General features: G+C 60.2%; 1 protein-coding gene across 5 annotated transcripts in view; it reads right to left on the bottom strand.

Moving 5' to 3' along the window:
• Positions 1-22711, bottom strand: part of LRP1 (LDL receptor related protein 1) — a 78614-nt gene that overhangs the window by 35268 nt on the left and 20635 nt on the right. For all 5 annotated transcript variants that reach the window (XR_010468478.1, XM_065043624.1, XM_065043626.1 and 2 more), the window contains exons 4-19: positions 21969-22088; positions 21062-21190; positions 19795-20058; positions 7232-7394; positions 6885-7107; positions 6095-6284; positions 5263-5406; positions 4948-5184; positions 4445-4625; positions 4093-4315; positions 3054-3243; positions 2817-2942; positions 2217-2357; positions 1806-1931; positions 1561-1677; positions 1326-1406 (exon numbers count right to left, since the gene is read on the bottom strand). Coding sequence is in view for 4 of the 5 variants with exons in the window: in XM_065043624.1 (XP_064899696.1) it covers positions 1326-1406; positions 1561-1677; positions 1806-1931; positions 2217-2357; positions 2817-2942; positions 3054-3243; positions 4093-4315; positions 4445-4625; positions 4948-5184; positions 5263-5406; positions 6095-6284; positions 6885-7107; positions 7232-7394; positions 19795-20058; positions 21062-21190; positions 21969-22088 (2655 nt within the window). In the remaining variant the exon portion in view is untranslated. The remainder of the gene's footprint in view (positions 1-1325; positions 1407-1560; positions 1678-1805; positions 1932-2216; positions 2358-2816; positions 2943-3053; positions 3244-4092; positions 4316-4444; positions 4626-4947; positions 5185-5262; positions 5407-6094; positions 6285-6884; positions 7108-7231; positions 7395-19794; positions 20059-21061; positions 21191-21968; positions 22089-22711) is intronic.

Raw genomic sequence — 22711 nt, 5'->3', positions numbered from 1 at the left:
GATGGACCAGTTCCACACCGGCGGCAGGAGCGGGGCGACAGGCAGCCCCTCGCAGCGGGACCCCCGCGGGGAGGCCAGGATGAGCAGAGACCCCCCGGCCCTCCCGCCCCCCCGCCACAGCACCAGCAGCGCACAGAGAAAATGGAACACAGAAACTGCATAGATCAGCCATGAACCTGGGGGGGCCGGGAGGGCGCACGGGGCCGCTCCGGGTGTGGGGGGCTGGGGACGGTGCGCTCCCTACGGGGTACAGCCGGGGGGCTGGTATGGCCAATTGGGGGGTGTCGCTTGCCTGAGGGCGCTGCCACACCGGGCAGGGGCTGGAACCACGACAGGGCTCCACTCCATTGCAACTAAAGGCCGTTTGCACAGGGGAGCTGGTGACAGACGTGGGGACAATGGCACTGGGGCTGCTGGTGGCTTCAGCAGCTCCTGCTGCGGCAGAGCCCGAACTGTTCCAAGATCCCACCACCAGCAGCTTCACCAAACACACTCGGTGAGCCAGAGCTGGGGGGCACTGCCAAACATGGGGGGCACCACCACAGCTGGGGGGCACTGCCAAAGATGGGGGGCACTGCTGGTGTCTATAGGAGCACCCCCGGAGCTCTCAGCACTCTAGGGGGGCAGGTTTGGGGGCTGCGTGGGGCCAGGTTGGGGCTGGTGCATGTTGATCTATGCACTAACCGGTAGGTTTTGGACAGTTCTTTTCGTCAGAGCCATCCCCACAATCTTTTTCTGAAACACAGAACCAACCAGACAGGAGAGTGGGCACAATGACAAACAAAACACCACGACACGGCACACGCACAGAGAGCGGAACAAAACCACAGTGACGCCGGGACATGGAGAGGGACACAGAGGCTGCGCAGGCACCGCGAGCGGCCGGGGGGTGAGAGCAGACGCAGGGGAGGGACTGGGGAGCCTTGGGCCAAACCCTCTCTACCCAGCCTGGTCCTGGGAACAGATCTGAGGCCAGACCTGAGACGTCTCCTGCCTGCCCGGGGCTCTGGGACGGCTCAGCCCGCAGCAGCACAAGCCGCTCGCCTTGAAAACTGGGGCAGGGTTTCGGCCACCTTGCAAAGAACGCCAAGGTCTGCTGAAACAATCCCTGCAACGTGCGCTCCCCCAAGGGCAGCCAAGGAAAATGTGGGGCTCGGTGCTGCAGGACGTGCTCACAGCTCCAGCTAAAGCCTCCTCCCTGCAGGGCCGGGCTCTGCGGGTCAGCGCAAGTGGCTTTTGCAGGTGCGGGGTCTCCTGCCAGGCTGGCACCCCTGCGTCTGATCTCGGCTGCGCCCCCTCGGCAGCGGCACGGCCGCGGTCCTTACCGTTGTCACAGCGCCAGTTGATGTTGATGCAGCGGCCGTTGTTGCAGGTGAACTGCGTCAAGGGGAAGCAGGTCGGGTAGGCTGCGAGGAGGCGGAGGCACCGTCAGCATCGCGGAGACACCCCGCGCCCCGATCTCACACCCGCTCCATCAGTGGGGTGAGGAGCAGCGCTCCCCCAAAGGGCCCAGTGCTCCCAGTGCTCCCAGTGCTCCCAGCGCTCCCCATCCCAGCTCACCGCATGAGGCAGACTCATCGGAGCGGTCCCCGCAGTCGTCGTCCAGGTCGCACGTCCAGGAGATGGGGATGCAGCGCCCGCTGGCACAGGAGAACTGGTTGGGGGAGCAGGTCCGAGCTGGCCCGGGGACAGACAGACAGACAGAGCTTTAGGAGCTGGCGGTGCCAGGGGCCAGCCAAGGCCGTGGCTCGGCACAGCGGCGCAAGCTCTGCCGCTGCTCCCCGAGGACGGGGCAGGTTCCTCACCCGAGCAGGTGGAGTTGGACTCGTCCTCATTGTTCCCGCAGTCGTTGTCCCCATCGCAGAGCCAGCGGTTGGGGATGCAGCGGTTGTTCTTGCACTTGAAGCGGTCCGAGGGGCAGGTGTGCTGGTCTGTGGGGAGACACACTCAGGACCTGCCCTTCTCCATCCCACTCCCAACTCCTCTCCACGGCCGGTGGAGAGAAAAACAGAGAGCAAAGGGAAGGGAACCTCCAATATCCCCCCTCAACCACTCCAGCCCACTCCCCTCCTAGAGCTGGGGAGGCGACACAGGGCTCCTGGCTGCACAACCCCAATCCAGCCACTGGTTCCACATCTGGAGAAAGCTCAGCCCCAATCCTGCTGCCCCAGCAGCACATAAACCGCTGTCGCACCGCGCAGGAGGTGGTTACGCACGGCAGAGCTCAGGGGCCTCGTCGCTGTTGTCCAGGCAGTCGTTGTCCCCGTCGCATTTCCAGCGCTCCTGGATGCAGCGGTTGTTCTTGCAGGCGAACTCCCCGGGCTGGCACTGCGGAGGGGGGATGTAGGACGGGTTGGCTGGCAAGGGAAAAGCAGAGGGAAGGGATGATTTTAACCAAGTGAAGGGATGACTTTAACCAAGTGGAGGGCAGCAGGGACAGTCCTGTGTCCCCAGGGTGTCTACACAACCGCCCAGCAGCCCTGAGAGCATTCACAGACAGTCGTGCCCACGTGCACCCGCTCCAAAGCGCCAAACAAAGGTGGAGCCCACGAGCAAGGGGCAGAGCTTCACCTCTCTCATTTAAGCTGGCGAAGCACAGCACCACGCGGGCTCGCAGCCCTGGACCCAGCTCTGCCCCATGCTGGCTGCAGAGCAGAAACCTGAGCCGGGAACACCACTCGTCTGCGGGCGTGGGGAGCACTCACCTCCCCAAACCAGCCCCCCAGCCCATTGCTGCTGATGGGCCAGAGCAGAGCCGCTCACCCCACGTCCCCCATGTCCCCAGCCTTCCCTTGTGGGTCCCCAAGGCCGCCTACCCTGGCAGGTGACAGAGTCGCCTCCCAGGATCTGGTCCTCGGCGCAGGCGCACTGCCGTCCCCGCGGGGTGGCCAAGCACAAGCTGCTGCAGCCACCGTTGTTGACGCGGCACTTGTTGGATCCCACTGCGGAGGCAAGACGGGGGGTGAATAAGCGGGACTCAGCACCCAGAGCAACCCGCTGATCCACAGGGCCGCCCCCAGCCCCTCGCCGCGGGGTCCCCGCCGTGCCGGCACCTTGTTGCTGCTGTGCGTCGTACATGCGGATCTCGAAGATGGGCGGGCGCTCGTTGCGGAGCAGGCTCACCACCTTGGAGGCCTGGTCCAGCCGGTAGATGCTGCCGCTGCGGTACTCGGTCCAGAAGAGGAAGCTGCTATAGTGGCACAGCCCAAAGGCGTGATTGAGCTCGGGTCCCTCGTACACGATCTGTGGGCACAGAGAGGCGCAACATTAGCTGGGGGACACCCCGAGTGGCAGGACAGGGCAAGGGACCGCGCTGATTGGACTGAAAATGGGTTGATTTCCTTCCTGCATTACAAACCCTTCTCTTTCCCAGCCAGCACGCTCATGATTTGCACTCAGTTTGAGAACAAGCAGATACCAGCCCAGCACAGGGTTCATGTTTTGAATCGCTCTGCTCTGAGAGCCAAGGACACTCTGAGCTCTGCCCACAGGTGTGAGGCAGCGAGGAAGGGGATGGACGGACAGAGCTGGACTGACACCCACATGGAGCAATCACAGTGTTCCAGCCCATTAGTGTCACACTAATTATTTAAGGAGAGTCGGGACTCTCTGGTTGTCTGTTCCACTCTCTCTCTGGGGGGCAGCCGGGCGAGTTTTTGGTTGGGATGTTTAGTTTGGCTTTTACCATTCTGCAGAGGCCTCTGAGCCTTTCTGCCTTTCTCCTCTCTTTTCTCTCTCTGGGATCGGCTTTGGGACCAGGTGCCGTTTCCTGGCACTGGCTGCTCAGCGTGTTCATGAGGAATTGCCTTGAGCATCCTTTATTTCTATTTTCTACATATATTTACTACTAGTATATTAGTATTTTGTTATTTTATTAAACTGAGTTGATCTCAATCCAAGTTTCTCCCTTTTGATTCTCTCCCCTGTTGCGGGGGGTGAGTGAGCGGCAGCGTGGTTGTGTTGCCCACTCGGGTTCAACCACAACAGGGACACTGGGAGCGGACAGGAAGGGACAGGGGAGCGTGGCTGAACGTGGCCAGCAACAGCTTGGCTGCCCCTGGCCTGATCAGCGTCCGAGGGGCCTCCACTTGCCTTGCGCTCAGTGCCGTTGAGATAAACCATCTCGATGCGGTCGTAGAAAGCATCCACCCAGTAGAGGATCTTAGCCGGGATGTCCAGGCTCAGCCCGTTGGGCCACAGGACAGTCTTGGAGGTGATGAAGATGTTGCGGTTGGAACCATCCATCCAGGCTCTCTCAATCTTGCCCCTCTTGCTGTCCTTGGGATCCTCCTCCCAGTCCGTCCAGTACATCCACCTGCCACAGACACCGCGCTGTGACAGCGGCAGACGAGCCGGCTCGCAGCTCACCCCACCGCTGCTCCGAGACGTGAGCTCGGGCAGGAGAGGCCGTTGTCACCACCCTGTCCCCCCCGGTCACCCGCACCCATTCAGAGGGTCCACCACGATGGCTCGGGGGTGGGTCATCTTCCCCTCGATCAGCGTCTTCCGCATCTGGGCGGCCTTTTCCAGTCGAGCCACACTGATGGTCTTTTTGGGGCCGTCGTCCGTCCAGTACAGGTTGTTCCCCATCCAGTCCACAGCGATCCCTTCCACGTTGTGGATGCCTTGGGGAAAAAGGAGGAGCGGGCGCTCATCACCAGGGCTGACAAGAAGTGGAAGTGAGAGCTCCATATGATTCACGGGGTGTCCGCTCCCAACTCAAACCGATGGCAATGACGGACTCCCCAGCCCTCCCAGGGTACCGTGGCCACGTGGAGCATGGGGCATGTGCTCTGTACCTCTCTCTAGCTACAGACAAACCAAACAGCAGCTTCAGAGCTTAGATTTAAGGGTCAAAGACACAGGGAGACACAAGGAAATGTCCTGACGGGGGTCACTGCGGCTCCCGGGGGCTGCCAGCGCTGGGTTGGACCCTCGGCCACGCACCGTCCTTCAGGATGGTCTCTCGCTCCGTGCCGTCGATCTTCTGGCGCCCGATGAGGTAGCTCGTGGTGTCGGCGAAGTAGATGAAGCCGGTCTCGGCGTGGAAGTCCAGCGCGCGGGGGTTCATGAGGTTCTCGATGGGGATCATGTGCTCATCCGGCACCTTGGCTCCCATGTCCATCCCACGGATGATGCCCGGACGCCCCTTCCCATACACCAGGAACAGCTCGTGCTCGGGCTCTGCAGGGACACGGGGACAACCGTCACCAGGGTGGCACCGGGACAAGCGCCGGTCCCCCCTCGCACCCCGCAACTCACTTTTGCAGGACTTCCCGTCGCTGCCCAGGCTGAACCCAGAGCGGCACCGGCAGGTTCGGGTCTTGTGGCTGTTCCCGAGGAGGCAGATGTCCGAGCAGCCCCCCGGCTTGCCGAACTGGTCAGGCTCGCAGGCATGGCTCCTCACTGCAAGGCAGAGCGCGGGCTCCAGCGGCAGGGCAGAGGTGGCCTGGCCACGCTCGTCTGCAGCCGCAGGGATGCAGGACATGGTCTTGAGGGTGCTGCCAGCCTGACAGCAGCTCTCTGGGCTTTAGGGGGGTCCCTGCCCCCCAGAGATCCCGGCCATTGGCCAACGGAGGCTCCGGGGTAAGCGAACCCATCTCTGCTGTCCGGCCCCGTGAGGTGAGGGAACTCGGAAGGTGCAGCCCATCCCCATCCTCATCCTCATCCTCATCCTCATCCTCATCCTCATCCTCATCCTCATCTTCATCCTCATCGTCATCTTCATCCTCATCCTCATCGTCATCTTCATCCTCATCCTCATCGTCATCCCCATCCCCACCCTCATCCTCATCCCCATCCGCATCCCCATCCCCATCCTCATCCCCACCCTCATCCCCATCCCCATCCTCATCCACATCCCCATCTGCATCCCCATTCTCATCCCCATCCTCATCCCCATCCTCATCCCCATTCTCATCCCCATCCCCATCCTCATCCTCATCCTCATCCCCATCCCCACCCTCATCCTCATCCCCACCCTCATCCCCATCCCCATCCCCATCCCCATCCTCATCCTCATCCCCATCCCCATCCCCATCCCCACTCGGCCTTTGGGCTCCAAGCAGCCGCTTCTCCGTTTTCGGGGTCCCACCTGTGGGCTGTCGCCGCTGGTGGTAGATGTGCAGGGCTCCCCCCTTGTCCACCCGCGTCACCACCTGGTACTCGGTGCTGTTGAAGCGGTTGACGCGGATGACGCTGGTTTTCTGCTGGGCGTTGGCGTTGTCCGAATTGGTGGCGTAGAGGTAGTTCTCGAAGACGGTGAGCCCATAGAGGTGTTCGATCTGGAAGGCACCGTGCAGGTGTCCACAAGGAATTTAGGAGACATAGAATCATTGAATCATTTCAGTGGCAAGAGACCCTCAGGATCACCCAGTCCAACCATAACCTCACCCAACTCCAGCACGAAACCATGTCCCTAAGAACCTCGTCTAAACATCTTTTAAACCCCTCCAGGGATGGTGACTCCAGCACTGCCCTGGGCAGCCTGTTCAATGCCCGACAGCCCTTCGGGGAAGAAATTGTCCCCAAGATCCAACCTCAACCTCCCCTGGTGCAACTTGAGGCCGTTTCCTCTTGTTTTATCACTTGGGAGCACAGACCAGCCCCCTCCATGCTCCAAGCTCCTTTCAGGCAGTTCAGAGATCAGAAGGTCTCCCCTCAGCTCCTGTTCTCCAGCTGAACCCCCTGGGTCCCTCAGCCGCTCCATCACACTTGTGCTCCAGCCCCTCAATAGCTTTGTTGCTCCTCTGCACCCTCTCTAGTACTTCAATGCCCTTCTAACGATGAGGGGCCCATGAGAACCTGTGGCCCAGTGCCCTCCAGCTCCGATGTGCCCCCAGCCACTCTGCGTGAGATCCCCCTGCCCCTCCGGCCCTGCTCACCAGGATGCCCTGGATGATGGTGTGTCTGTTCTTGCCTTCGTAGTCCACCACCTCGATGTAGTCCAGGTAGGCGTCAGCCCAGTAAACCAGCCGGTTCACCAAGTCCAGGGTGATGCCGTGGGGGAACACGATCTTGCTGTCCACCAGCTTGGTGCGGTTCTGCCCATCCATGTCGCAGCGTTCCACCTTGGGGATCTGCCCGTAGTCCGTGAAGAACACTTTGCTGTGCAAGAAGGGCAAAAGCAGGAGCTCAGAGCCAGGATGCCACGTTCCACCCAGAAAGAGGGTGGACACAGATGTACAGACGGCTCACGCTGTCACCTCCCACCCCCGAGCAGGAGTCTTACCCCATAGCTGGGTCCAGCGCGATCCCCTTGGGGTTGTACAGCTCCAGGTCCAGCAGCGTGACGCAGGTGACTCCGTTCTTGTTGCAGACAAAGATCCTGTCGTCGATGTCGTCCACGAAGTAGAAGTTGCCCGTGAGCCAGTCGATAGCCATCTGCTCCACGTCTGGGGGGGAAGAAGGGGTGGGGTTATGCAGGGAGGGGACAGCCAGAAGCCCCACATGCGGGGTCTCTGACCATGTCCCAGGCCATTGGGCACCCCACAGAACCCCAGAATGTCAGGGGTTGGAAGGGAGCTGGAAAGCTCATCCAGTGCAATCCCCCCATGGAGCAGGAACACCCAGATGAGGTTACACAGGAACCAGGCGGGTTGGAATGTCTGCAGAGAAGGAGACTCCACAACCCCCTGGGCAGCCTGGGCCAGGCTCTGCCACCCTCACCAGGAACAAGTTTCTGCTCATATTTAAGCGGAACCTCCTGTGTTCCAGTCTGCACCCATTGCCCCTTGTCCTGTCACTGGCTGTCACCAGAAGAGCCTGGCTCCATCCTCCTGACACTCCCCCTTTCCACCTTGATCCCCATGAATGAGTCCCCCCTCAGGCTCCTCTTGTCCAGCACCAGAGCCCCAGCTCCCTCAGCCTTTCCTCACACGGGAGATGCTCCACTCCCTCCAGCATCTTGGTGGCTGCGCTGGACTCTCTGCAGCAGTTCCCTGTCCTGCTGGAACTGAGGGGCCACAACTGGACACAATATTCCAGGTGTGGTCTCCCCAGGGCAGAGCAGAGGGGCAGGAGAACCTCTCTGACCTACTGACCACCCCCTTCTAACCCACCCCAGGTCCCATTGGCTTCCTGGCCACAAGGGCCAGTGCTGGCTCATGGTCACCCTGCTGTCCCCAGGACCCCCAGCTCCCTTTCCCCTACGCTGCTCTCTAACAGCTCATTCCCCAACTTACACTGGAACCTGGGGTTGTTCCTGCCCACATTCAAGACTCTACACTTGCCCTTGTTATATTTCATTACATTTTTCCCCACCCAGCTCTCCAGCCTGTCCAGGTCTCTGATGGCAGCACAGCTTCCAGTGTCAGCCACTCCTCCCAGCTTGGTGTCACCAGCAAACCTGTTGACAGTCACTATTCCCTCATCCAAGCCATTGATGAACATATTGACTAATACCAATCCCAGCACTGACCCTCAATCCTCAAGCAGCCGAGCAGCGAGGCCAGGAAAGCATCCCGGAGCAGCGGCTGAGCAGGGCGATGGCTCTGGAATCGGGCAACGCAGCGGGGAGGAGGGAGAGCCCCACAGAGCCGAGCAGCAGGGGGAAGAGACACAACCCGCAATATGGGGACGGCAAACGCCTGTGCTGGGGCGGCACGGGCCCCACGGCAGAGCCCCGCTCGGGCAGGACTAATCCAGAGCCGCCAGGACGCCCTGAAGCAGGTGAGAGACGGCATTTGGCACGCAGCGTTGGAGTATTTAATTAAACCAGTGAAAGCCTGTTAAATCGGATAAACCCAATGAACCCAAATTCCTTCCTTGCAACCAGGCCGGTGTTTGGTGCTGCTCAACCCCTTCCCGCCAGGCTGCGGCTCCTGGAAGCTTTGGGAGATGCCAAGTGCTTCGGCGCTCCATCCTTTTGGTTGGTGCCCCCCCGAGACCCCGCGGCGGCACCGCGGCCGGCACGGGCGAAGCCGAGCAGGCAGCCCGCCCACCCCGAGGACACCGGGACCCAGACAGCCCCGGCGGAGCAGGGCCAGACGCTGCTGAATTATTAACCAGCGCACAAGCTCGGGAGGGAAAACATGAATCAAGCCAGGACATTTTGCAACGCCCCGCGCTCCCCCTGCTCGCCTGATGGTATCGAGCCCTTCCCCGCCGCAGCGCCACGGGGCGCTCAAGAGGTTCTGGCACCCAGCGGTTTGGGGGTTCCCCTGTCCCAGCGTAAACCCAAACCCCAAGAATTATCCAGAGGCCACGGGGATGGGGACATCGCGGTGATGGCCGCTGGTGACCAACCGCCCTGCGCCCCGCAAGGGTGAGGCCGCGGCGCCCGCAGCCACCGCCCAGCGTGATGCATCTCGTAAGAACGAGTGGAAACAGCCAAAGTTGGGGAATTCGCATCAAAGCAGCCGAGCCAAAGGCCCCATGGGGCTCCCGCTGTGCCCAAAGTGCCAGAGCTGGCAAAGCCGGGGATGTTGCGCCCCATAGAAGTGTTGGCACAAAACGCCCCTAAAACGGTGCCCGGGGGGCGGCGTGGGGCAGGCAGGGCCGCGCTCCGTGCCGCCGCGGGGCTGCCTGAGTCACGCTGCGCAGAAACGCCGCGGCAAAGGGATGTGCAAAGAATTCCCCAAAAAAGCAGGTCCTGGCTGGCGCCTGCGCGGCTGAGTCAGAGTCACAGGATCCGGGGAGCGATCCAAGCAGGGGCGGACGGACGGACGGACGTCCCCAGCCCCACAGGGACCCCCGGCTGCCCCCTGGACCCGGCCGTGGGCGCTCAGCACTAACGCCCGCACCTCAATCCACCATCAGTGTCCCCCAGAACCCCAGCGTCGCAGGGGCACGTCCGGGGAGGAACAAGCTCATTGACACGGCACCCAAAGGCTGGGCAGGAATCAGACGAGAACACGGCCAAAACAAGCTGGAGCTTTCCAGCCGCTCGCTGCCCAACCACGGTTTTCCTCTCCCCGCCGGGGGTCCCGGCGCTCCCGGGGGGCTCCGGTCGGGCCCCAGCTCCGAGCGGGGGTGACGCAAGCACTTGCTCTTCTCCCAGGCTGTATTTTTGCAGCTGGAAAGCATTACCCTCCTCAAAGGCTTTTGTTTTTCAGCCCGCTCCTTCTCCCGGCGCTCGCCATCCTCCTCCCTCCTCCTTCGCAGGAATCGGGTTTTATTATCATTTGCAGCTCTTTCTTGTAGCCTCGGCTAAACCTGGATTTCCTCTTGAACTTGCAGTGGAAGCTCATTTAGCAAATGTCTATTTTTAAGCCCACACAGAGCTCTCCCCCCACTCACTCCTTGGCATGGGAGCCAGGGACGCGGCGTCTCCCCCCACGGTGCCGCGTGTCCCCACAGTGTGACCAGGGACCGCGTCCCATGGCAAGGACCCAGCTCAGGGGCACCCTGGCCATGGACGGCTCCTGTGAACAACTTCCATGGATAGAAGGAGATGGGGGCAGCGACCACCCCCCTCCTCCTGCGCCAGCTCCCGGTGCGGGGCTGGTTAACCAGTGCATCCCCCCCACCAATTCCCATCCCGGAGTCAAGGCCCCCTCCTTGCTCAACCATCGGCGGGTGTCGCAAGCAATTGCAACACGCACAACTCATTTCCCAAGATTTCTGTGTTTGCTCGTGGTTGAAAATGAGCTCGTGGGGGCACAGAACGGGGAGTGTCAACTGGAAAGCTGGAAGGAGCCAACGCGCCCCACTGGGCTGGCGATGCGGGGTCCGAGCGCTCGCTGCCCATGAACGCTGCTGGTTGAACTGGGTTTGACTGGGTTTGAGAGGGATGAAGACAACGGGAGGGCAGAGGGAGCACCAAGGGGTTCACCAGCGTGCACGCAGCGCATTGCTCAACAAGGGCGGGCTGGCAACTTCAGCAAACTCCGAAACCCACCCGGCACAGATGTTTCCTGGTTTCGCACTCACCGCGAACCGAGCGATCCTGACCGAGCTTGTGCTGAAATCCCTGCCGCAAAAGAAGCCACGTGCTTGGATTTTCCTCGCCGCGGCCACCGCTGTTTGAAGCTGAAGGCTTGAGGAGCCACGTCCAGCTCCCACGTGTCCTCCTCCAGCACCCACTGACATCTGTTGTGACCCTACCAGGGTGCACTTGGGGAGAGGCAGGAGCCTCCAGCCTCGACCCAAGAAGCTCTTGGCCCTGATAACTCTTACAAGCCTTCCCAGGCACACTCAGCGTGTTTATTATCGCCCTGAAGTAAACGGTGAGAGATCTATCGGTGCCCAACGTGGGGCGTGGGACACAGCAATAACATTCCCCCCACCCAATCCAACTTCATCCTGCACCCGGTGGGGCTGGGAGCATCTTGGCCTGTTCCTTGACACCAGTGGGTCAGCAGCTCAATGTGTGTTCCCAGGAGCTAATGCTGGAGGTTCTCCCCCCTTAATCCTGGCCTTGGAGCATCTGATGTGCCCCACACCAAATCCAACCTCATCCTGCACCCAGTGGGGCTGGGAGCATCTTGGCCTGTTCCTTGACACCAGTGGGTCAGCAGCTCGATGGGTGTTCACAGGAGCTAATGCTGGAGGTTCTCCCCTCTTAACCCCGGCCTTGGAGCATCTGATTTACCCCACACTCACTGCAAGGCTGTGGGTTTTTTTGCAGAAGCAGCTTTGCTGACCCAGCACATAACTTTCCTCTGCATGAATCAGTTGTTGTGCAGTCTGCAAATACATCAATTGCGGCCTGACACGAGGAGGAAGGAAACGCGGAATCTTCGCTCAAACACGCATTTCGACACAGCCCTGAAACAGCTGCAATTAAGATGCGTGCAGCTCAGCAGCTCGCCCCGGCTCTTGCGCAGCGGTGAAGGTGCAAAGGGCTCGGAAATCAGTGCTCAGCACAAATCCCACCTCTGGGTTGCGATTCCTAAAGGGAATCCATGGGGTGTCTGCAGTGGGACAGGGACGCCGGTCCAGGCTCTGCTGGGGACCCTCATTGCAAAACTCCCCTTTGAGGTGGCTAAAACCATCACCAAGCACGGTGCCGTCACCAAAGGTCCCTGCTCTGCTGCGGCGCATTGTCACCCAGCACACGGGACAGATCGAAGCCGGACTGAGCTCTGCTGCTGACATTCCCACCTCGGTTTTCAATAAAGAGTATTTATGTCCCAGCGCATCCCCTAAGAACAGCCCGTGTTTCCCGCCTCAAACCTCACACAAACCCCCGTGCCCGAAGCGATTGGGCTGCAGTGACCCCCGAGCAGACACGCACACCAAAACTGCCGGTCCCACCGGGAGAGCAGCCTCCGGGGCAGCCAGCGCCGCGTCCTGCTGCTCCAGGTGAGGGGAACGTGCCCAACTCACCCCCGCGGCACCGGGAGAACCAGCGACATGCGGCACGGGGAGAACCCGCGACATGCGGCACCGGGAGAACCTGCAACGTGCGGCACGGGGAGAACCCGCGACATGCGGCACCGGGAGAACCTGCAACATGCGGCACTGGGAGAACCAGCGACATGTGGCACCGGGAGAACCAGTAGTGCGTGGCACCGGGAGAACCAGCGACATGTGGCACTGGGAGAACCAGCGACACCGGGAGAACCAGTGACGCGTGGCACCAGGAGAACCAGTGACGCGCAGCACCAGGAGAACCAGCGGCACACGACACCGGGAGAACCACGCAGCACCGGGAGAACCAGTGACACGCGGCACTGGGAGAACCAGTGAGATGCGGCACCGGGAGAACCAGCGGTGCGCGGCACCAAGGGAACCAGCGACATGCAGCACCGAGAGAACCAGTGACACTGGGAGAACCAGCGACATGTGGCACTGGGAGAACCAGCAGCGCGCAGCACCGGGGGAACCAGGGACACGCGGCACCGGGGGAACCAGCGACAAGCGGCACTGGGAGAACCAGCGACACGCGGCACAGGGAGAACCAGTGAGATGCGGGACCGGGAGAACCAGTGACACTCGGCACCAGGAGAACCAGCGAGATGCGGTACTGGGAGAACCAGTGACACTGGGAAAACCAGCCACACGTGGCACCAGGAGAACCAGCGGCACCGGGACAACCAGCGACACGTTGCATCGGGAGAACCAGGACACGCCGCACCAGGAAAACCAGCGACATGTGGCACCGGGAGACACACAGCACTGGGACAACCAGTGACACGCGGCACTGGGAGAACCAGCGACACGCGGCTCCTGCGGAAAAAAGGCTCGGAAAAACCACCGAATGTTTCGGTTCAAAAGCGCCTCCAGACGAGGAGCGGAGGCTCGTCAGGAATGCAGTCCCCAGGGCTTCTCAAATACATCTCTTTCCTACTTTCCTTTTTATAGGGAATGATCCGTTTGATACATTTACATAATACCATAATCTGGAGGAATTTCTGCCTCTTCCCCCCGCAGCCGTCCCCTCCCCTGGAGAACAAGACGCTCTCTGTAACGGCAACACGCTCCGTGGATAAACACTGCTCCTGGGGACAATTTGCCTTAATTAGAAGTGTGTTAACAGGACAGGCACAAAGACAAACTCCAGCGCCCAAGGGGCCGTGGGACGGACGGGCACCCCTCGAGGGTCCCGCACAGACGCGTCCTTGTGCCAGCGCCACCGGGGCGCGCGGATGGGACAGACACCGGCGCACGCGGCCGCCGCCATCACGTCAGCCTTGTTTCCTCCGAAACGCGGGCTAAAACACACCGAAAATCCACAACACCCCCCCCGCTCTGTTAAGCTGTTTAGCCCGGCGGAGGAACCGCTGGGTGGAAGCCGGTGGCCCGTGGCCAGCGCGGCTGACTCGGCGCTGGGACGGATCCTGCGGCCGCCGCGCGCATGTCAAATGCACCCAGGGGGGTGATGCGGCCCCCCCAAGGGCTGCACGGCCCCCCCAGAGCTGCGGAGAGCAGGGAGAGATGGAACAAGCGCCCTATGGGCTGCGTGGAGGGCAGCCAAGGGACCGCTAATTACTCTGCCTTAATGAGGCCGTTCCACAGGCGAAAGTATTCAGCGGAGGGACAGGGCACTTGGCTTCCTTCTGGGTGAGAGGAGAGAGACACAGGGAACGAGGGGACCCGCCATGGGGACAATTTGGGGGGGTGGACAGATAGGAAAGTGGGGACCCGCCATGGGGATGATTTGGGGGGGTGGAGGGATAGGAAAGTGGAAATGGGGCCAATATGGGCAGTGATGATCCCAATGGGGCTCGGGCACAGTCCCCACAGCAGATCTGCCCCCGGGTTGAACAGAAACCGGCACACACTTGGTTAACAGGTTTAAACCATCAAGGCCATCAACAGATAGAGCTGATGCGCCGGCGCACACCCGTCACCGCTACAAGAACGGCCACAAACAGTTAAATATTAAAAGAAAAGGAATCAGTAGATGAAATTACCAATCATCCCGCTTTCTTGCCAAGTAAGTTCACATCGGAGCCTCTTTCTTGGATGAGGTGGCAAGGAAGAAAAATAGCTTTCCATGCAAAGCGGGGAAAGAAATGTACTTGGATTCCTCTGCAGAGCAACACGGCCCTGAAAGCAATTTGTCCCAAAGCCTACAGCTCTTCTGCTCATTGGCAACGGGACAGGTCATTACGAGTAACGGGGCTGAAGTGGAGTCAAGGAAAACAACCTCCTAGACATGCTTGTTTAGATAGATGCTGCCCAGGAAGGTATTTTAATAACAGCCAGATTGCTATCGTTTAGGGTTTATAATACACCCGGGATCAAATGTCCTGGTATTTCAAACCCCTTCCTGGGGGCTTGTTTTAGGAAAGAAAATAGAGAACAACAAACCTTCAAACGAGGAATAATAAATCAAGGAGCCTCCGCAGCCCTTTCCCAGCAGCCCGGGATGTGTCCCACCGAGCGGCGACATTCCTGCACCAAACCCGTGGAATTTTCCCCCAAACGGGGAAAAGGGATGAGAAAACAGGGGAGTGGGAGCTGGGATGGGTCCATGTATCCCAACACACGTTCTCTTGTATTTTCCCCATAGGTGAGGAATCCAGGAGCTGCCCAGCCCCATAGGGATCCCCCTGCGGGACCTTGCGGGGACCCAGCGCCGGCCCAGCGCCACCCGAGAGCACAAGGGCTTGGAAGCCCTTTTGGTGCGTTGTTTTGCTTTGGAATTCTTTGGAAGCCCAACTCCAAACAAACGAGGACGCTGTCTCGGGAAACACGTGGAGGTTGGAATCTGGCTGAGCAAACCCACGGGATCAGAAAGTCCCCGGGGGTCGGGGGATCGGCCGCCGAGCGCGGCGGCTCCACTCCTGTGTCGTCGTGTCGCTTCGGGGCAAAACCCACCCCGGCCACCAGCTGGGATGGGGGGCTGTGGGTTTGTGGGGAACCCCCCGTGACGCTCAGCTGGTCGCAGGTCCCGATGGAGATGCTCTGGAGAGCAGCTCTCCCCTGCGCGGGGTTTGTGTCCTTGATCCTGCCAGATCCTCCCCGTGCAGGAACAGAGCTGGATTTCCACCCGGAGCAGCGGGAGGGAGAGCGGAAAGGGAGGAAGAATGAGACAAGTTGCCCTTGTTGCCATTCGGCGCTGGCAGAAGGACAAGCCCTCCCCTGCGCCGCTGCCGCACGTGCCATCGTGTCCTGTCCTGTTTATCGTGCTGAGCATGGAGGGGACACCGAGCTCCAGAGGACACCGAGCTCCAGGGGTCACCGAGCTCCAGGGGACACCAAGATTCAGGGGACACCGAGCTCCGGGGGACACCGAGCTCCAGGGGACACCGAGCTCCGGGGGACACCGAGCTCCAGGGGACACTGAGCTCCGGGGGACACTGAGCTCCGGGGGACACCGAGCTCCAGGGGACACCGAGCTCCAGAGGACACCGAGCTCCGGGGGTAACCGAGATTCAGGGGACACCGAGCTCCGGGGGACACCGAGCTCCAGGGGTCACTAAGCTCCAGGGGATATCGAGCTCCAGGGGATATCGAGCTCCAGGGGACACTGAGCTCCAGGGGACACCGAGATTCAGGGGACACCGAGATGCAGGGGTCACTAAGCTCCAGGGGATATCGAGCTCCAGGGGACACTGAGCTCCAGGGGACACCGAGATTCAGGGGACACCGAGATCCAGGGGTCACTAAGCTCCAGGGGATATCGAGCTCCAGGGGACACCGAGATTCAGGGGACACGGAGCTCCAGGGGACACGGAGCTCCAGGGGACACGGAGCTCCGGGGGACACCGAGCTCCAGAGGACACCAAGATTCAGGGGACACCGAGCTCCGGGGGACACTGAGATCCAGGGGTCACTAAGCTCCAGGGGATATCGAGCTCCAGGGGTCACCGAGCTCCAGGGGACACCGAGATTCAGGGGACACCGAGATTCAGGGGACACCGAGATGCAGGGGTCACTAAGCTCCAGGGGATATCGAGCTCCAGGGGACACTGAGCTCCAGGGGACACCGAGATTCAGGGGACACCGAGATGCAGGGGTCACTAAGCTCCAGGGGACACTGAGCTCCAGGGGACACCAAGATCCAGGGGTCACTAAGCTCCAGGGGATATCGAGCTCCAGGGGACACTGAGCCCCAGGGGACACCGAGCTCCAGGGGACACTGAGCTCCGGGGGACACTGAGCTCCAGGGGACACCGAGCTTCAGGTGACACTGAGCTCTAGGGGACACCGAGCTCCAGGGGCTGGTGCCACCTCCAAGCTCCCCATGGGAACAGGGACAGGCCGGACCCCCACCCGCCATCACCAGCATCATGTCCTTCCCATCACCTCCACATGAGAAAGGTGCCCATGGCTCCCCAGCCACCGCAGTCAGCTCCGACTGATGGCAGAGAGAAATAACTCAATTCCAATAAGAGGTGGGTTTTTGGGTTGGGTTTTTTGTTTCCCTAAGAGAAATGGATGGAAGACGTCACCGGCCTGTGATTTTTAGCGTGTCCCTGGAAGAGGAGCTGGGGGTAGGGAACCAGCCAGCTCAGATCAGCTGAGAAAATCACTGCCTGTGAAAAACGTCCCCGGGCACTTGGGAATCGAGGGACGGTCACCGTGAACAAGAGCATCGGTACACGAGACCGCGGAGAGCAGAGAGGGCTTAGCAGTGCAGGGAAAAGCAAAGCTCCAGAGTACAGCAGGACCTGCCAAGCCCTGTTAGCAGCACTTGTTCAACGCATCCCCCGCAACACAAGTGACACTGATCTCTCTGCGGGACGGAGCGGGGACACGGGAGCCGGGTGGGACATTTCCCAGCCCAGCCCCACCCCGACAGCTGGGGGCTGCTCATTTCCAGCCCTTCAGCATCTTCCCCATCAGATGCCAACTGGAGCCCCATTAGCAGCAGGCGCCAGGGAAGCCTGACTCCTGCTGCTAGCAGATAATGCCATAAAGAAGCAAATAAAGAGGGGAAAGCACTAATTGGATTCACAGGTCTCTCCAGTGTCCTGACAGAGAGGAGCTGGGGAATGACATTATCTCCTTATCACAACCCCCAGGGCTGGGGGAAATTCATTTCTCTGACTCGTTTGTGCGGATGAACAAACCCGGCCCTGTGAGGATGTTTCCCCGCGTGTCTCCAGCCCACGGCGAGTCCAAACCTGGTCCTGCACCAACACCGAATCTGGAAAAGATCCACCAGGATCCCAGACCCGGGCAACCGATCCCTTGATTAAATTACAGAATGTCAGGGGTTGGAAGGACCTGGAAAGCTCATCCAGTGCAATCCCCCCATGGAGCAGGAACACCCAGATGAGGTTACACAGGAACCAGGCGGGTGGGAATGTCTGCAGAGGAGACTCCACAACCCCCTGGGCAGCCTGGGCCAGGCTCTGCCACCCTCACCAGGAACAAGTTTCTGCTCAGATTTAAGTGGAACCTCCTGTGTTCCAGTTTGCACCCATTGCCCCTTGTCCTGTCACTGGTTGTCACCAGAAGAGCCTGGCTCCATCCTCCTGACACTCCCCCTTTCCATCTTGATCCCCAGCAATGAGTCCCCCCTCAGGCTCCTCTTGTCCAGCTCCAGAGCCCCAGCTCCCTCAGCCCTTCCTCACACGGGAGATGCTCCACTCCCTCCAGCATCTTGGTGGCTGCGCTGGACTCTCTGCAGCAGTTCCCTGTCCTGCTGGAACTGAGGGGCCACAGCTGGACACAATATTCCAGATGTGGTCTCCCCAGGGCAGAGCAGAGGGGCAGGAGAACCTCTCTGACCTACTGACCACCCCCTTCTAACCCACCCCAGGTCCCATTGGCTTCCTGGCCACAAGGGCCCAGTGCTGGCTCATGGTCACCCTGCTGTCCCCAGGACCCCAGGTCCCTTTTCCCTACACTGCTCTCTAATAGGTCATTCCCCCTGGCTGCACCCTCGCTGCACACAGCCAGAAATGCAACCAGAAAGCACCGAACTCAGGCCGGGGAAGCCTTGGGAGAGGAGCCAGAAGGAGCGCAGAACAGCAAACCTCAGCAGAGCTCCTTAAACCGTCGGGGGGGAGCAGAGAGCAGAGCCCAGCCCTGTCCTGCCTAATTTCAGGCTATCGCCTGCAAGAGCAAAGGGTGAGGCCTCTCCCTAAAAATACCCACTGCCCTAAAAATACACAGTGCAAGCTCGAGTTAACCATGCTGCACAGTCCCTCGGCACAGCCAGCGGGTCCCCGCCAGCATCCCGGCTCAACCGGGGCTCCGGACGATGTCCCCTGGGCAGCTGCGGCACCACGACGTGACCCGTGGCTCCGAGATCCACCCAACACCTTCACTCATTTGTAAAAATGGATTTATCCGCATTCAGAAGCACTGAAATCGCTCTCCTTGCCGTCCTGGGACCAGCAAGCCCCAACAGGAGCCGGCGCCACCACCAGAACTCTCACGGCCGGGGAGACACAAGCAGAATGAATCCACCATCCGCTGGTGACTCACGCTGCTGATTTCTGACCGGAGGCACTTTCTGTTCCCAGTCACTCCTGGGGTGGGGACCAACGCCTGGTTTGGCCAACACGGGGTGAAAACCGAAAGAAGAAGCGCTGTCCCCAAACCCGCCACACAGGCACCATCTCTGCTCCCGGCTGAGCCGTTGTACCGAGATACTCACACCAAGAAACCACAAAACTCGCTGGCGATAATAAGAGGGAAGGAAAAGGAAAGCCAAAAGGTACATTTGCACTGAAGCCCCTGTGGAATCATAGAATGATTTCGGTTGGAAGAGACCCTCAGGATCATCGAGTCCAACCACAACCTCACCAACTCCAGCACTAAACCACGTCCCTAAGAACCTCGTCTAAACGCCTTTTAAACCCCTCCAGGGCTGGTGACTCCAGCACTGCCCTGGGCAGCCTGTTCAATGCCCCACAGCCCTTTGGGGAAGAAATTGTCCCCAAGATCCAACCTCAACCTCCCCTGGCGCAACTTGAGGCCGTTTCCTCTTGTTTTATCACTTGGGAGCACAGACCAACCCCCTCCATGCTCCAAGCTCCTTTCAGGCAGTTCAGAGATCAGAAGGTCTCCCCTCAGCTCCTGTTCTCCAGCTGAACCCCCCAGGTCCCTCAGCTGCTCCATCACACTTGTGCTCCAGCCCCTCACCAGCTCCGTCACCTCCTCTGCACTCTCTCCAGTATTTCAATGTCCTTCTGATGATGAGGGACCCAAAACTGAACACAGGAACAAAAGTTTGGCCTCCCCAGTGCCCAGAACAGCAGCACAATCACTCCTCTAGTCCTGGCCATGCTATTCCCGATACAAGCCAGGATACTGGTGGCCTTTTGGCTCATGTTCAGCCGCTGTCACCAAAACCCCCAGGTCCCTGGCAGCTTTCCAGACGCTCTTCCCCGAGCCTGTAGCGCTGCCCCTACCAAAACACAGCCCAGCTTGACCCATCGCTGGTTGGTGGTGTCACCAGGAGATGGGGACGGGGATCACGGCCCCAAGGGGAGCGGCACTCACGGTGCAGGCTGAGCGAGATGTTGATGGAGCGCTCCTCCACGAAGCCCTTCAGGTTGGGGATCTTGGCGCACTTGAGGATGGTCTGGGAGGCGCTGTCGCCCACGTGCACCCAGCATACCGTGTCCTCCACGTAGTTGAAGTCCATGGCCGTGGTCTGCTTGGCGCTGGTGGGGGTGATGTTGGGCACAGGGGCCCCGCTCAGGTAGGTGGCCAAGATGTTCTGGGAGTTGGCGATGAGCAGCACGGGAGGACGGTCCACGGGCTCTGGTAGGGAAAGAGAAACGTGGTCATGGCAAAGCACCCAAAGCCTGTGGTGGCAACGCCGCGTCAGCTGGGCCTCCCAGTGAAAACAAGACTGAAAGAATGGGGGGTGTAAGGTGGCAGCACAGGACGGTCCCCAGGGAAGAGCCTGAGGTGACCTGGACAGGCTGGAGAGTTGGGCAGGGAAAAATGTAATGAAATGTAACAAGTGTAGAGTCTTGAATCTGGGCAGGAACAACCCCAGGTTCCAGTGTAAGTTGGGGAATGAGCTGTTGGAGAGCAGTAAAAAGGGAGCTGGGGGTCCTGGGGACAGCAGGGTGAGCATGAGCCAGCACTGGCCCTTGTGGCCAGGAAGCCAATGGGACCTGGGGTGGGTTAGAAGGGGGTGGTCAGTAGGTCAGAGAGGTTCTCCTGCCCCTCTGCTCTGCCCTGGGGAGACCACACCTGGAATCTTGTGTCCAGCTGTGGCCCCTCAGTTCCAGCAGGACAGGGAACTGCTGCAGAGAGTCCAGCGCAGCCACCAAGATGCTGGAGGGAGTGGAGCATCTCCCGTGTGAGGAAAGGCTGAGGGAGCTGGGGCTCTGGAGCTGGACAAGAGGAGACTGAGGGGGGACTCATTCCTGGGGATCAAGATGGAAAGGGGGAGTGTCAGGAGGATGGAGCCAGGCTCTTCTGGTGACAACCAGTGACAGGACAAGGGGCAATGGGTGCAAACTGGAACACAGGAGGTTCCACTTAAATATGAGCAGAAACTTGTTCCTGGTGAGGGTGGCAGAGCCTGGCCCAGGCTGCCCAGGGGGTTGTGGAGTCTCCTTCTGTGCAGACATTCCAACCCGCCTGGTTCCTGTGTAACCTCATCTGGGTGTTCCTGCTCCATGGGGGGATTGCACTGGATGAGCTTTCCAGGTCCCTTCCCACCCGGGACATTCTGTGACTGTGTGAAGCAGCAGGGACAGGGGACACAGGGAAGGCCACAGTTCGCAGAGCTGCCCAGCAGCAGCCTCACCATTCTTGGCTTTGCAGGATCTGTTATCGGGCTGCAGCAGGTATCCTTCAACACAGCTGCACGTGTAGGAGCCCTCCGTGTTGGTGCACGTCTGGCTGCAGGTCCCGTAGACGGTGCATTCGTCAAAATCTGGAAAAGAAGGCAAAAACCCCATGGTTTGGACCAGCTGCCTGAAAAAGGAACACAAGCACCCCATTTTCTCCAAGGCAGAGCTATGGGGAGGACATGATCCCCAAGCCGAAGTGACGGTCACAACGGCCACCACAACACCCGGCCAGCGTCACCCGCGGGCAGCCCCCAGCTTTGTGCTCCGGCATCAAGAGGACAATCCTGCCTCGGTGCTGAGCCTCGTCAAGGCCTAATTACCCGCTGCCCCACCTCCCCGCTCTGCAAATCTACACCTAACATTTCCCGTCTGAATTCCTCTCATCTCCAGCTTCCCAGCCCCCGGCTTGCACGCCGCTCTTTCTTCTGCCAGATGAAAGAGCCGTCTCCACCGCAGAGCTCGAGCCCCAGAGGTGCGTGTGGGAGCTGATAACGGCCCCTTTCACCTCTGCGTGGATAAATGAAAGAGCCAGAGCCGCCGCAATCTCGTACTCCCAGACTCGTCTCCAGGCATCACGCTGATCCGATCGCTCCTCGCTGACCCGCTCTTGTTCTCCGGCGCCCTCCAAGGCACGGACATGGAGCACGGACAAGCCCCTGAGTCCGTCCACAAAGGCAAAACCTCTTCCTTACTCCTTCCCAATATTCCTCACTTGGGCTTCCAGGACCCACGTCCACATAACAGCCCAACAGTCCTCCCCATCCCCCCGCAAAGACCGGGGTCTGCCAAGCCCCAAATGGCTTTGGCCACCCAACCAAACCCCGAGGCGGCGGCATCGGCCACAGCCCCGGTCGTACCGACCTTTGCAGCTCCGCCGGTCCTCGGCCAGCTGGAAGGAGTTGTTGCAGTAGCAGGCGGGTCCGCTCAGCGTGGGCACGCAGTGGTGCTGGCAGCCCAGCGCCGTGCAGTTCGCTAATTGCTCTGGGGAGACAGGGAGCAGAGAGGACGTCACCGACACGCCAGCAGGGACGCGCCGGGGGGGGAATGGAGTGGAGGGGACCCCCTAGGACCCCCAGGCAGGGGGGCTGTAAGGGATGCGGGGGTCTGAGCAGCCCCAACCTCCCGCGCTCTGCACAAGAGTGATGGGAGCAGCTGAGGGACCCGGGGGGTTCAGCTGGAGAACAGGAGCTGAGGGGAGACCTTCTGATCTCTGAACTGCCTGAAAGGAGCTTGGAGCATGGAGGGGGTTGGTCTGTGCTCCCAAGTGATAAAACAAGAGGAAACGGCCTCAAGCTGCGCCAGGGGAGGTTGAGGTTGGATATTAGGAAGAAATTCTTCCTGGAAAGGGCTGTTGGGCATTGAACATGCTGCCCAGGGCAGTGCTGGAGTCACCATCTCTGGAGGGGTTTAAAAGGCATTTAGACGAGGTTTAGGGCCGTGGTTTAGTGCTGGAGTTGGGTTATGGTTGGATTGATGACCCTGAGGGTCTCTTCCAACCAAAATCATTCTACGATTCTACAACTCGCTGCCACGTCCCCGGGAACCGGTTGTGGCCGCGGCCACGGGATGGGATTTGTCTCCAGGTCCCCAGGCTGCCCGACCCG

Source organism: Columba livia, chromosome 29 (assembly GCF_036013475.1).
Source record: "Columba livia isolate bColLiv1 breed racing homer chromosome 29, bColLiv1.pat.W.v2, whole genome shotgun sequence".
NCBI classification, from domain to species: Eukaryota; Metazoa; Chordata; class Aves; order Columbiformes; family Columbidae; genus Columba; species Columba livia.
This window is presented reverse-complemented; position numbering and strand designations above follow the sequence as displayed.